The sequence below is a fragment of the Vanessa atalanta genome, chromosome 7 (genome assembly GCF_905147765.1).
Source record: "Vanessa atalanta chromosome 7, ilVanAtal1.2, whole genome shotgun sequence".
NCBI classification, from domain to species: domain Eukaryota; kingdom Metazoa; phylum Arthropoda; class Insecta; order Lepidoptera; family Nymphalidae; genus Vanessa; species Vanessa atalanta.
Genome location: NC_061877.1, coordinates 4076785 through 4091207, shown reverse-complemented (window position 1 = coordinate 4091207; position 14423 = coordinate 4076785). Strand labels below are relative to the sequence as shown.

At 31.2% G+C, this 14423-nt stretch overlaps 1 protein-coding gene across 1 annotated transcript in view; it reads right to left on the bottom strand.

Annotated features, from left to right (window-relative positions):
* Positions 1–236: 236 nt before the first annotated feature.
* LOC125065257 (lachesin-like) overlaps positions 237–14423 on the bottom strand; it is a 34505-nt gene continuing 20318 nt past the window's right edge. Inside the window, exons 4-11 of the mRNA XM_047672773.1 lie at positions 13093–13300; positions 11834–11992; positions 9509–9637; positions 8614–8751; positions 6246–6395; positions 5668–5700; positions 4007–4069; positions 237–361 (exon numbers count right to left, since the gene is read on the bottom strand). Of these exons, the coding sequence (XP_047528729.1) occupies positions 261–361; positions 4007–4069; positions 5668–5700; positions 6246–6395; positions 8614–8751; positions 9509–9637; positions 11834–11992; positions 13093–13300 (981 nt within the window). The 3' untranslated portion in view covers positions 237–260. The remainder of the gene's footprint in view (positions 362–4006; positions 4070–5667; positions 5701–6245; positions 6396–8613; positions 8752–9508; positions 9638–11833; positions 11993–13092; positions 13301–14423) is intronic.

The following is a 14423-nucleotide window of genomic DNA, read 5'->3' as shown; positions in this document are numbered from 1 at the left end:
AATGTTCAATATGAGACAATTAATTATATGTTTTATTTGTATCTTCTATTTTATTTTATATTCCTCAAATACTTCAAAGTGTGAAGGTACTGTAACGTTATTTTTCTGCTTGATCAAATTCTTTGAATATCAATAATTTCTGTATATTGTATACAAGTATCTAATTAAATACTTTTAATAAATAATTAATATGTATTCCTTTTTTTAAATTATCAGCTTTTTATAAATTATTAAACTGTAAACAATGACGTCTGTATTAATTAATGTATAACTACGTTAATTAAAATAATAAATAAAAACATCGAAGTGTAACAAAAGGTATCCTTCAAAACGCCCTTATTGTAGTCCTGTAACCTGAAATCTGAAATAATTTCTTAATTAGACCGTTTTGTATTGTTAAACTAAATAAAATATTCGACGAACGAGAACATTCTTTTAACATGTAATTTTTCGCTTGTTTTCAAACAAAACAGGAAAACATTATATTCTAAGCAAATTTCTTTATACTAATTATATTAAATAATATATACAAGATTTTTTTTCCAAGTTATTCTTTGCTAATGAGCAAGATTACGAGACTATGTAAATAATTTTTTCATGTTTGGCTAAATAACGGACTTGTAAACTGAAACCGCCATTTTGTGATTTTATTACTATGAAAAAAATATTTAAAAAAAAAAACTTTCTCTACTCTGAAAAAACCTCCAGTAAAAAAAGTTCGCTTTATTCGTTCGTTCGTTACATATTCTGTATTAAATATCAGACACAATAGAATAAATTAACAACCTTTGAGAATAATTAAATTACATTGACATTTTTTTTATAAAAAAAACCCGTGTGAATCAAAACTATAACCATAAATAAGTTTAAATAAAGAACCATATAGAAAGAGAAGGAAAGATCGCCTGTTCTTACGTGACGATTTCTCCCAGTTTACTTACTCTACTGCAAGCCGCGTAAAATAACTTCGTTGCAAAAATAGTATGATAAAAAACAAAGACCAGACAGAGCTTATTCTGTGAGAACAAACACGAAACTCACGTCGGAATGATCGTGCTAATATATCAAAAAGTAATAAGCGACATTGTCTTTAATAATTATAACATTTTAAGGATACACGGATCAAAATAGCCTATCACGGTTGGTTGATTTACAACATTACAAGATGGAGACACGTCGTGAGTTTTTATAGAATATCACTATAAATAATTAGGTACAATTATTTTTAATTTGTCACATTTTGAAGTAGTTTTAATTTTTATATAACACAAACCTTTATCAATATTAAAGACAATATCTTTCAATGAATCACTTTAATTTAAAATTACCTTTTTTACTCAATCTTGTATCGAAATAAATTTATTCGTAACCAAATATTATGATAACTTTATCTGTAAAAAATATATAAGCAACGTATCTAGACACGCGGTAGCGTGTCAGCCAAGTTCTAGTAACAGAACTGGCGAGCAGCACCGTGTGTAATATTACACGAACCATTTGGAGCCACTTTTGACCTCCTCATAACTCAAAAACTATTTGACGTAAATGTGTCAAAATTGGCTCATATATTGAGACTCGCGAGATAAATATGTGTTCCAAATTTCATAAATGCATCTCAAATGGTTATTTAGATATTAATGTCTAAAAATCGTCATTTTTATCACTGACTGACCTATAGATCAAAACTATATCCTACTTCCAGGTGACCTAGAAAGTTCAAATTTGGCATGCGGGTAGATAATTAGGCCAATATAAAGGAAAAAATCTGAAACTGGTAATTTTTTATCATTTTATTATAATTTTTCATTTTATTGGGTCTATTAGGAACACTTATATACTTAGTTCCTGTAAAAACAGTAATAAAAAAAATGATGTAAGAACCAGCAATCAAAACTTATGACAGCCGGTCTTAATGTGGATTTTAAGGTTTTGACATGTATATATATCAAGTTGAATACCACCCTTATGTTTTTTAAATCCAAATATTTCCGTTTTAGTACTTATGAGTATAGCCGACTTTCGTATTTATTACGTTATTAACTAGCATTTAGCGCACATCAATGGTGCAAAATAATTATACTTAAAAAAATAATAATAATAGGCATTTCGGTACACGGCGCGCGACGCGACGCCGGAAGAGCGGGAAAGGAGCGTTGCAATTAAACCTTAACGCGGACGTATCTGAGCGAGTGGCAACCGCGCTCATAAGAATTATTTCAATGCCTTCCGATGGAAGCTGCCTAGTCTATTCGACTGCATATTTTTTGTTTGAGTATACTAGTATACAACAATAAAATAGATTTCGTGAGACTGTAGTAGAGTATGTATATCGTAACTGGAATGATTTAAGTTTGTACTCTAGCGCTACAAACGGGGATCCTTATTGCTTGGAAGAACAGTATCGAGCAAGCATGCTGATGTCAGCAAAGCACTGGTGAATGGGTCCAATGAAAAAATAGAGAAGGTACATTGGGGACGTCGACAACAGCAATAGCGCACGTAAAATTTCAATTCAATTTAAACATAATTTAATTTGCGAACTAGAAGTCAAAACCAAGTTACAGATATTAAGTAATGTACATATATGTTCAAAGGAAACAATTCTCTATTTGCTTAGCATATTCTACTACTATACACAAATTACAAGGCCTTCGCCTTGACGGTGCTCTTTTCGACATAGGCTCCTCTATATTAAGAAAAGAGCAGGCTTACGTTGGCCTCTCCAGAGTTAAAACCTTAGATAGAGTACATCTTATCAATTTAGGTCCAAGTCAAATCAAGACACAAGAGAGCTCTATTGTAGAGTACAACCGTCTGCGCACGTTATACCGCCCCGACTTGGCCAAATTAAGTATAAACAGAAAACGCGAAAAAAATCCGGACACTGAATGGGCAATTCACTCGAACATTTCAGAGGTACCTACAAGAAAAATAAGAACGTATAAAAAAACACAATTATACCCCGTAAACGTAGGAAAATAGAATAGCTTAACAAAAACCATTTGGTATTAATTTTGTTATTAATAAGTACCTACTAATAATTTATATACAAAAAGTAGTGATATCCCATCAAAAACATAAATGTAAAAATGAGAGCCAAGTTAAATATTATGATATATACCTTGGTTGTTGACTTCAACGACAAAAGAAGTGAGATCTAAATTTGTGCCAAGTTAAATAGTCCTTTTTGAAATTTATTTATAACTACATAAAATATAATTTCTTCTTACAACTTGGGATAATATATTGTTGCCTAAGGTCTGACTTGGCTAGTTCTCATATACGAATTATATTATAGCCTTCGTAAGTTCTAAGCCTTTACAAATGAATTATAAACACAAATTAAGCACGCAAATATTCAATGGTACTTGTCTAGATATGAACTCGCAATATCTGGTTAAAATTCATGTTTTCTAGTGACTGGACCATCTCAGCTCTTAATGTACGTTAATCCTAACTAAGCAATACTGAGCTGTCCTCCATTCTTCTTAGATGTTCTGAGTTATAATTTGTTATTCTAAACACAAACTACAAGTTGTGTTTATAAACATATAAGAACTAGCCAAGTCAGACCTTAGGCAACAATATATTATCCCAAGTTGTAAGAAGAAATTATATTTTATGTAGTTATAAATAAATTTCAAAAAGGACTATTTAACTTGGCACAAATTTAGATCTCACTTCTTTTGTCGTTGAAGTCAACAACCAAGGTATATATCATAATATTTAACTTGGCTCTCATTTTTACATTTATGTTTTTGATGGGATATAACTTATCAGATTCTTTAATCACGTGGTTCTCAATTTATAATCAGTTATTATTTATAGTTTAAGGAACGGAACACAAGCCAAACAATTATAACATTATTAATATTTACTCATCAACGTTTCAAAACATTTATTTGAATATTAGACCTAACTAAGGAAATGCTGAACGCTTTCAAGATTCCATTTAAGAGTATCTTACTAACGCTTAAACGCTTTCTTATTATAATAAGACACTCACCTTGTGCGCCAAATGGGGTACTTTCTGAAGTCTTCCCTGCTACGATATTTAGCTTTTGGATAACTGTTAACAAACGATAAAGTTTTATACGGGTATTATTGAAAAAATCGATATGGTACAGTGGAACAAATGAATTTTAACCAAAGATTGCTGACGGATCGGATAATGAATGTACCTCATTTATATGAAGCGACCTAATGGAGTACGCTTCAAACCTTTTCCTTGGTAGACGAAGACGACCAAGATTTTACTGAATTTTATGAAATAGGTAGGTGGACGAGCTATGTAATTGTATTTATTTTTAAATGTTGAAAAAGTGTAACTACTGACTTTCTTGCCGGTTCTTCTCGGTAGAATCTACATTCCGATCCGCTGGTAGCTTCACTTAAATGACGATTCAAAAGTGCTTGTCTAAAGTGTATTTTGATTTGATTTGATAGTAATTGGTCACCATCGGCCATAGATATTGCCGTAAGAAATATTAACCATTCCTTAAAACACCAATGCGCGACCAACCTTGGGAGCTAAGATGTTATGTCCCTTGTGCCTGTAGTTACACTGTCTCACTCACCCTTCAAATCGGAAAAAATAACACTAAGTATTACTCTTTGGCGGTAGAATATAATATGATGAGTGGGTGGTACCTTCCAAGGTAGACTTGCTTAGAGCCCGTCCACCAATCGATACATGCTTAAAGAGCCCAAATATCTTAGTTGTAAACCAAACATACCCTAAACAAGTAAATATATAACGTATTATTAGGTATAATTATTCTGTCTTGCACGTGACATTGTATGTCGTGACCTTTTCATCTCTCATTGCATAAATATTTGAATTTTCACGCCTTTAATTATATAAACACGAGCTTATCGCGGGTTTATTGTTAGAACTCTAGTGGCATTACTATTACATGAAGTCTTCACTAATATAATATTAATGAGTGATGGTAAGTGGTCACCTCAGCCCATAGACATCGGCACTGTAACAGATATCAACCATTACATCGCCAATGCATAACTTGGGAACTAAGATGTTATGTCCCTTGTGCCTGTTATTATATCAGTCCACTCAGCCTTCAAACTGGAACACAACAATGCTGAGTATTGTTGTTCGGCGGTTCAATATGTGATGAGAGAGTGTTATCTAGACGTGTTTACATAAACCCTACCACCAATAGACTCAGTGATATTATAAATATACTCAAGAATAGTAAGCAGTCGAATAGTCATAAGTCATCTTACAGTGAAAAGACTTAAAACACTAAAAATTAAACACAAGCACGTCACTATTAAGAATCGACCAATCAGAATACGCGAAGGACGTTGTACTTTAAAATTTTCACTCGATAAAAAAAAACAATTCAAAAAAGTATCGAATTTCACAATTTTTGTTTTTTTAAAGACCCAATTCAGGCTTTGGCTTATGCTTATCAATGAACAGCTTATTTAAATAGATAATAAACTATTTACTTAGAATTTAATACAAGTCGATGATCGATATTTTATAAACACGGTTTGACGGTTGAGACGGTTGATAAAATATTTGCAAGTATAATGTTATTAGTGAAATTGTAATACCAAGCGGAAATAATTATACAAAAAAAGCAAACCCGTGTAATTTTGATAATGAACGCACATTTTTTTTTAATGTTTAATACTAACCGTTTCGGTTTTCCATCGCCGGTGGTTGCATAGCTGTAACAAATCATTAATACCAACATATATTTTTTACAGAAATACATACTAAAACACTCTATAATTATATTGAAAATATTCTATAATATTTATTTTATATTATACAAAAGATTTATTAAATCTAATTTCGTCTAGATATGCGATTAAAATAGCATTTATATCAGATTTAATTAGCACTAGCTCACCGTCCCGACTTCGTACGCGTAAAATTCATACAAAGTTCTAGTTAGTTTCGGGAGCTCGTTAACCTCTTAAGTCTTATTTCACTTATTAAAATAACAGTACTACCGAGTTTTATCAAATCGTTTCAGCTGTTTTTAAGAATATCAGTTAATTTTTAGGCTTATGCAACTTTTGTAATGTACTTACAGATGACCAGATAAAAATGAGGATCAGTTAAATTTATGGATGAAAAAATAGTCTAAATTATAAAAAACTAATCAATAAAATTAAATAATTTTTTCTCAAAAAAAAAATCTTTGAAAATGCATACGTATTTTTACTACAATAAAGTTCATTTTAATAAATGTTCTGGTGACACTTACGATATAATTTGATAGTTCCTTCGGTGTCTCCTAGTGAATTCTTAGAGACGCATTTATATGTTCCATAGTCTGAGGTCGTTACCCTTCGTATTGGCAGCCTTAATATGGACCGAAAGGATCCAGCAACCTTTTGCGGCTCCAAACCGCCTCCTAGATAAAAATGTTTAATTATATCAGCAATACAATATCAGTTCAACATTTTTTTATTTTCTAGTTTATTAGTTTAATAGTAATAAATATTCAATGTTATTTAGATAATTTAAGTATTAATGTTACATAATTTCAATTTATTTTAATTTATATATTTACTGTAATTTATTCGTTTTTGATCATTATAAAAAATAGCACCAGACTGCATTGATATATAATTGTTATGAGCATGCCGTGTACACGTGCTTAGGAATGTAATCTAGCTCAAAATTGTGTTAGTCCGTAATTTTAATATATTATGTTCTAATTGTATTCTGTTTGTGTACCTATGAATAAATAAATTAATTAATTAAAATTCAAACTATAAAGAGAAACATAGGAAGTCTGAGTGATGACTTCAAGTATATGAATTATATATAACATATTTTTGCCAATGTTTTTGTTTTCGAAGGATTATTATTGCAAATAAACTACTAAATTTTCATGTACTTAATATGAGTTCATAATTAATCTCGTGATAAACATCGTGAGGATCTTTAGGATCATTTGAAACCGACCCGCATCGTTACAGCGTGATGGAATAAGCCTTCATTCGAACATTTTCCTCAAAAGGAAAGGAGTCCAGCAGATTTAGAAGCTGTTGCTTTTGTTTAAATCGCAGTGTTTCCTACCACAAGTGACGAATAAGGTGAAAAAGAATAATTCGTGGAAGTAGTGTAGAAGTTTATGTATGTTTATATTGATAATTGTGAATTGAATTATACTCCTATTCTTTTTTCAAATAATAAAATAAGGCATTTCGGTCCAAAAAATGACGACAACATCTTTTTTCACGTATTATCATAATATAAAATTTTGGTCAATCAATTGTCAAATAATATAAAATATAAATTAACGTTCCGAATAACATTTTGATTCACCGATTTCTTTATAATTACCTTAATCGGATTCGCATTATTTAATAAGACACAAATGTTTGAAGATTTTATAATTCAAATCGATCCACGTTCCATGATTAATTCTCCGGTCAAATGTGTGACATTTAATTATCACAAAATACTTAAATCACTTTGCTCATTGACGTCATCGAAATTTTATTTCATATACTTAACGATGGAATCACCTTTATTGATTCGAATTGTCTCATTAAAACAATTAATTGCATTTCAATTTCGAATCATGATCGTATTAAAATTTTGATTTAATTCCGTGTAGTTTTTATTAATTAACACAACAATGATAATCTAAATTTGAACATAATTAATGATTTCGTAATGTTTTTGTAATAATTATTAATTTAAATTTATTTAATGATCATATAAACAGAGAGTTTATTTGTAAAACTTTAGTTTTATAAGTTATCCTTTGATTAATTTTAAAGTTATAACAATTGAAGTTTGTTAAAACTACTAACTTCTACAATAATCTACAAGGTGAAATATGTTTTACGTATTTAGATATTTCATAAAACTGTAATTTTATAAAGATAATATCTCAATATATAATTTTAATAAATTTGCAATTAAATAAAAAAGAATAACTGTGGCTTAATGAAGATTAGCCAATATAAATTATTGTAAGAACTCACTTCTGATCTCACTCGTGAATTGTTGAATATAGACTTAACGGACGGTGTTACACGATTTTGATATGTGTATCCTTTAAATGTTCTTATCATAACAGTCAATATCGCATATCACTATGCAATTTATGTTTGTGGGCTACGCTGAGTTAGTTAGTATAGAATTTCGTCACGGTAGCACGCGAAACCGATTCCGTGGCGCCCGCTGAAGAGACGAAGGGGATACTGCTGGTTATTATTTGGTATTCCCGGGTACTAGGGCGCATTAGGCGTCCTGTGAACTGGCGACTCGCACATTCCTCCCTACTTCAAGGAGTGACTTCCAGCGAGAAAAAAGTTATCACAAAATAGCTCCACTTACTATGAATAATAGCCTGCCTTGTTTGTAATGACTTTTATACCGTTATGAAAAGCGAATGAGCGAATATAATTGATGTTAATAAAGAAACTCACGTAACTACCTAACAAATTGGGCACATTCTATCAAGTTCCTATTACTTCCTTTAGCCCGATATTTAAGTCAAATTAATTCACAATAAGCTTACCATATGATCTGCTCACAGTCAATAAAGAAACAAGCGTAAAATAAATCATTCATGAGTTCGAACCTTGAAACTTAGTAATGTAATAACTTACCTATAGGAACAATTTCACCGTTATCTCTACTCCAGTAGCTTACTGGCTTCGGGTAGGCCTCTGTTTCGCATTCCAGCACTAAGTCTGTGCCGAGCGATGCGCCTACCAGTTGATTTCTTATCACAATCACTGGCGGAACTGATGAAAAATATGAGATAAATAAGTGAAAAAATGTAAAAGTACTAATGCATTATTCCATTGGATTTATACCTAAAACACACTAAAATGTCTATCTTATTTGTACAGCAAAGCAACAATCATTGTAAGATAAACATAAAATGAAGATTCATTTATATTATCTTGATTCATATAAATTTATTAACAAGTTCGTTACTACAATGGATTACAGTGCTGGTTATCCTAATAGCCCAATCCGGCTCCTGGTTTCAACCGAGAACGGGATCCAATCCTGATTTACAGAATAAAAATTGTGTATTAATCATGTATTAAGTGTTCTGTAAAGGGATGAGAAGGTCCAGGGGTTAGGTAGCGTATATCTTAACCTATGATTGCGGGTTCAAACCCAGGCAAGCACCACTCAATTTTCATGAGCTTAATTTGTGCTAATTATTCATCTCGTACTACGCGGTGAAGGAAAACATAGCGACGAAACCTGCATGTGTCTAATTTCGACAAAATTCTGCCAAATATGAATCCACCAACCCGCATTGGAGCAACTTAATGAATTATACTCTTAACCCTCTCCTCAAAAATAAAGAAGATTGCTAATGATTAAACTCCAGAGCCACGAAAAGTGAGAAAAGAATTACCGGTGGTATCGGAATGCCATCCCAAAGAGTCAAATAACTTATGCGCAATAATATTTTCACCCTGGTCGAAATCAGTTAGATTGCCTAAAGATGGGACTTATCTCCATTTAATATATTACACTTACATTCAACTGTGAGCATTATCCTCTTGCTCACCGTCGGCGGGACTCCATTTGAAGCAATGCACAAATATGCCCCAGCGTGCTGTCGATTTACTCGACTTATATTTAAAACTGGCCCTTCAAGCGACGACACTGAAATTAAACCGATATGTCAGGTCTATCTTGAATGACATTACAGTAATTCTAAATTTAAATTTCATTTAATTTATCTAATGCAGTGTTAGAGCAACTAAAATTAAATCAATAAATGTTAATAAATATTGGACTTTTAATCACATCATTTAAATTCCTTTTTTAAAAAAGATATAGGATGGGGGCGTTGTTTTAAGCACATTTTATTATATAATACATAATTATCTTACGTATTAAACTATTTTTAATTAGACAAGATGCCTACTGTCACAAGGTAACTTATTAAATCAAAAATAATTAACAGAAACCATATGATATAAAATACGTTTTTAAGTAATTGTTTAATTTTTATTCAAATTTATTTCTTTGTAATTTTTTTATCTGAGTCCAAATGGCAACGTTATTAGAATCCATGCATCTTTACCGATGATGGTTCACTCAAGCAAACTCCACTGAATTTTCATGTGCTAATTTTGTTTTTATAATTAATCTCGTTTTGCATGTATCTTATTTCAATGAATTTCTGCTACATGGTGTATACACAAAAATCAACCCGCTATACAGGAGCATGGTGGAATAAACTTCAAATCTTCTCCTCGAAGGAAAGTACTCTTCACCTTAAAAACTCTTACTTTTACTTTTAACTATATACGTAGTTTTAACTATATTTACAAACTTTTTGTTTTATAAATTTAAATTTTACGGACGTATTTTCACGTGAGTAAACATGATATTCAAATAATTTTGGACAGTCACAGAGAGTTAAGCTCAAACATTGCGGCAGTAAGAGCCATAACAGATAAGATTTGTTACTCTTAGAAAAAAACAAATCATCAATAACAGCTTAAAGGCAGAAACTTCATTTATTTAAGAATTATTAATATTAATGCCTTAACTATGTACATTTAAAAAAAGTTACAATACAAATCATGACCGCGTGAAAAGATGACAAGAATTCTAACTAAATTTCTCCTTTAAATCGCTATATTCCTATCCTCAAGGCAAAAAATGAACCAATCTTCCTGTCACTAGTGGCGGCAATAAGGTTTTATACTTTTAATGAAGATTAAACAATAAACTTTAAACGATTTTAACAAAAGACGTTCAGCAAAATTTATAATAGACGACTGATTACAAAAATTTCCGGAAACTTGTTTTTTACACATATTTATATTCCTGTCGTTATAACACGAAATGCTACTGAAAATATGCTGAATCATAGATAATATAAAATATATTGAATCTGTTGCGAAATTTAAAAAAATTGTTAAAGAACGCTTGTGTGTGAAAGGTTACTATACAATTAGTGAGTTTATGTTTGATAGCACACCTTGGGAATGAAACGATCGCCTCCTGGCTGTTTCTACTCATATACAATTATGTATATAATTAATATGACGTAAAAAAAAAAGTCACCCTGAGTTTCTTTCGCCGGTTCTTCTCAGGTCAGGGTGTTTTCTTTTTCCGAACCAGTGGTAGTGTTTAATTTGAATTGAATAAAGGAATTTGAGTTTGAGTTTGAGTTGAGATTGATATAAAATTCAATTTCAAGTAATATTTGAAACATTTGTCTGCGTGATTCATACATTACGTAGAAACCATATAATTAATTTTCATGAAATTTCACTAGATATGCCAATGAGATTAAAACATTCAGATTATAGTTAAAATACTAAATCAATTTTCATATTCCATCGAATGATCCGAAGACGAAAATAGTAATAGAATAGAATAAAAGTAATACATTAAACCAGTGTTGTCAGTCTTATTTTTAATTAATATAGCCATTTGCGAGATAGGAAGACCAAAACAATAATTTTATTCTCTATGCTATCAGTCTGTATGTTCTAGGCAATCGTCAAAATGAGTAAAAGATTACAGTAAATTAGTTACTCCCTGTATTTCAAATACCGATTAGTCTTTAAATCCCCAAAGCAATTGATTGTTTCAAAAGTTATAACAACTTAAATTTATGTATATATGTACATACTTACTTCAAGTTATGTAAGTAATTATCATTACTGAAACCTATTTATGGGACATACATAATAGTAATTTAAACTTCGTGAATCGATCACTTCAATTTGTTAATTATCTACTAATAAGAAATCAACCGACTACAAAACCCTTACCTTACAAGGATATTCTTACAAAGATACTATTGTTAGTTACTTTGTAAGTCTTCAACGATCTTACCTTGTACCCCGTCTGAAACAGTGATGGGCTTAGAGTGTTCCCTCCGCCACGTGATCTGAGGATGTGGCGAACCAGTGGCCGCACACGTCAAACTGATCGAGGCCCCTTCCCGCACAGTTTGATCAGCGCTCGTACCTCGGTCCAATATATCGGGGGGTACTAAATTTATAAACATATCAAATTATCATACAAGATTCAGTCAGATTTTTATTGATTTACACTTTATGACGAAATAAATAAATGTAGCAGGAAAATATGATACGCAAATACAATTTTAGCTGTGCAGGTAGTTAAAATAATTTGGCAAGAAAACGGGTAACCGTATTATTTTTTGTGCAGCTTTTTTAAGTGGTATACAGTTTGGTTTCTCTAAATACTTTATTACTGCGTTAGAATACTAAGGAAGGGAAGTACAACGTAGATCAAATATAGTGAGAAAAGAATAATTTTAATATTCTAAGATATTTTTTTTTTCAGATTTCGTTGCGGAGTAAACTGTGCACTTAGTAGAAGGGATTTGCACATACCCCTCTAGGTAGGTTACCCACCCATCAGATATTCTACAGCCAAACCACAATTCATAGCTTTTTTATATGCTGCGTTCTGAAGGGTAAATAAGCCTTTATAACTACAGGCACAAGGGACATAATTTTTTGGCGGCATTTAGGTTCATCGAACCAAATCAAAATTGGACCAAAATCTCTATTCAATGAAGACGAATTATATTTGCTTATTTAATGCCAAAATTTTATTCAAGCTTGAAACGCTACCTCACTTTTGAAAAGGACCATTACAGTAGAATAGTAGCATGGCTATATTGTACATAATAATGGAATAAAAAGTTAGCGCATGGGTACTTAAATAATTTTAACTTATTTCATTTTATTTATTTAAATATTGACCAGCACAAAGTAAATGGAACAAAAGGCGGACTTAATGCCTGAAGGCATTTTCTGCCAGTCAAATCCATGAAGGCGATAATTAATAAATATCAATACATAACAGTATACATACTCAAATATAAAAGTATAACAAAAAAACGTATACATACATATATAGTATAAACAAAATAAATACTGATCTTTCTTGTATTAGACGATAGATTTAAACGAGTGTGTTGGGCGTAATATGACAAGCCAATGGATCATATGCAAATTTATAAAGAACGATTCTTAAAAATGATAAAAAAAATCTATTCAAAAATAAAAGTTACGAAACAAACAATAATAATAGGTAATGACTGATACTAATAAACTTACCAACGATATCTAAGTAACCAATCTGACTTTTCATTGGATCTGTATTTATCTGACACATGTACCATCCCCTGTCCGTCTCTCGCAGTTCTCGAATGTGTAGGAACCAAGTTCTCTGGTCACTGTGAGTGACACCGACTCGTCTGCTTCGGGATATCACATGCGTGTGAATGGTTAGTATTGTCTGAGTATCAACTCTTAACCATGCAACCTGGAGAAAAAAAAACATTAAATATCATATAACTGTCTTCATAAATTTGTTTGACTGTATGCTTAAAATAAAAACATCTTTTTGTCGAATACCAATTACATTGAGCTGTGAGCTGTGGTACAAGACGATGAATCACAAATATCGGTAAATAAACAAAAAAAAATAACTGTCTCATTCCCCACATTACTTTTATATGAAAGAGGTAGAGGGGGGTAACAATTGATAATAAAATGTATTTTTCAGGAAAATACTGAAAACCCTTAAAGTTTATAATATCTAAGAAAGGGAAGTACCTACAATGTAGATACTTCAAGTATATTGAGAAAAGAACTATTTTAATATTCTAAGATATTTTTTTAGTAGAAAACTAGAATTCGAAAAAAAATTATAAATTAAAAAATATTGTCGAGATTTCCTTTAAAATAAAACAAAAATATAAGCTAATGTCATAAAAGTCGCAAAATAAACACAACTGGAGGTATGCGGATATCCGTGGCACGCCCTCCTTTCCTTGATAAATGGCTATATAAAATATTATCATAAATTGCATATGCACCATGAATGATATTAAATCCGATATTTGCATAAAGCTAAAATATATCTTTCATTACAACGTAGTGAAAAAAAAAAACGCCGTGAACATCTTGAAAGAAATTCTGTAAGTCCCCAATTAGCAGTAGAATTAAAATGTTCGAAATAATGAGCGCGCTTTCCTAAATATAAAAAAGGATTTTTTTCTTTGTGTTACGAGCTAGTACTATGGCTATTATTTAGTAAATATATATTAAGCGAACTCAAATTCAATTTAGTATTCTCTTTACAAAAGACAGCTATCTTGTACTATTTTCGAAAGCGTTAAAAATCTGTACGTTTTTGCTTACTTGGAAATTGGAACACGGTTCAGGTAAAAAGCCCGCCTACGTAGAATTAGTTACAGAGCACAGACTACACCCAGTAGGGTTTCCAAAATGCGGAAGAAAAATAAACTCAATTTAATGCTTAAAAATGTATTCGATCGAACTCCATGATTTACGTTTCTACAGCTGAACAAAAGTTCCAACTCATGTGATTTGAAATATTGTGGTAAATATTAAACGTATATATGTTTATTTGTAGTCCTAAA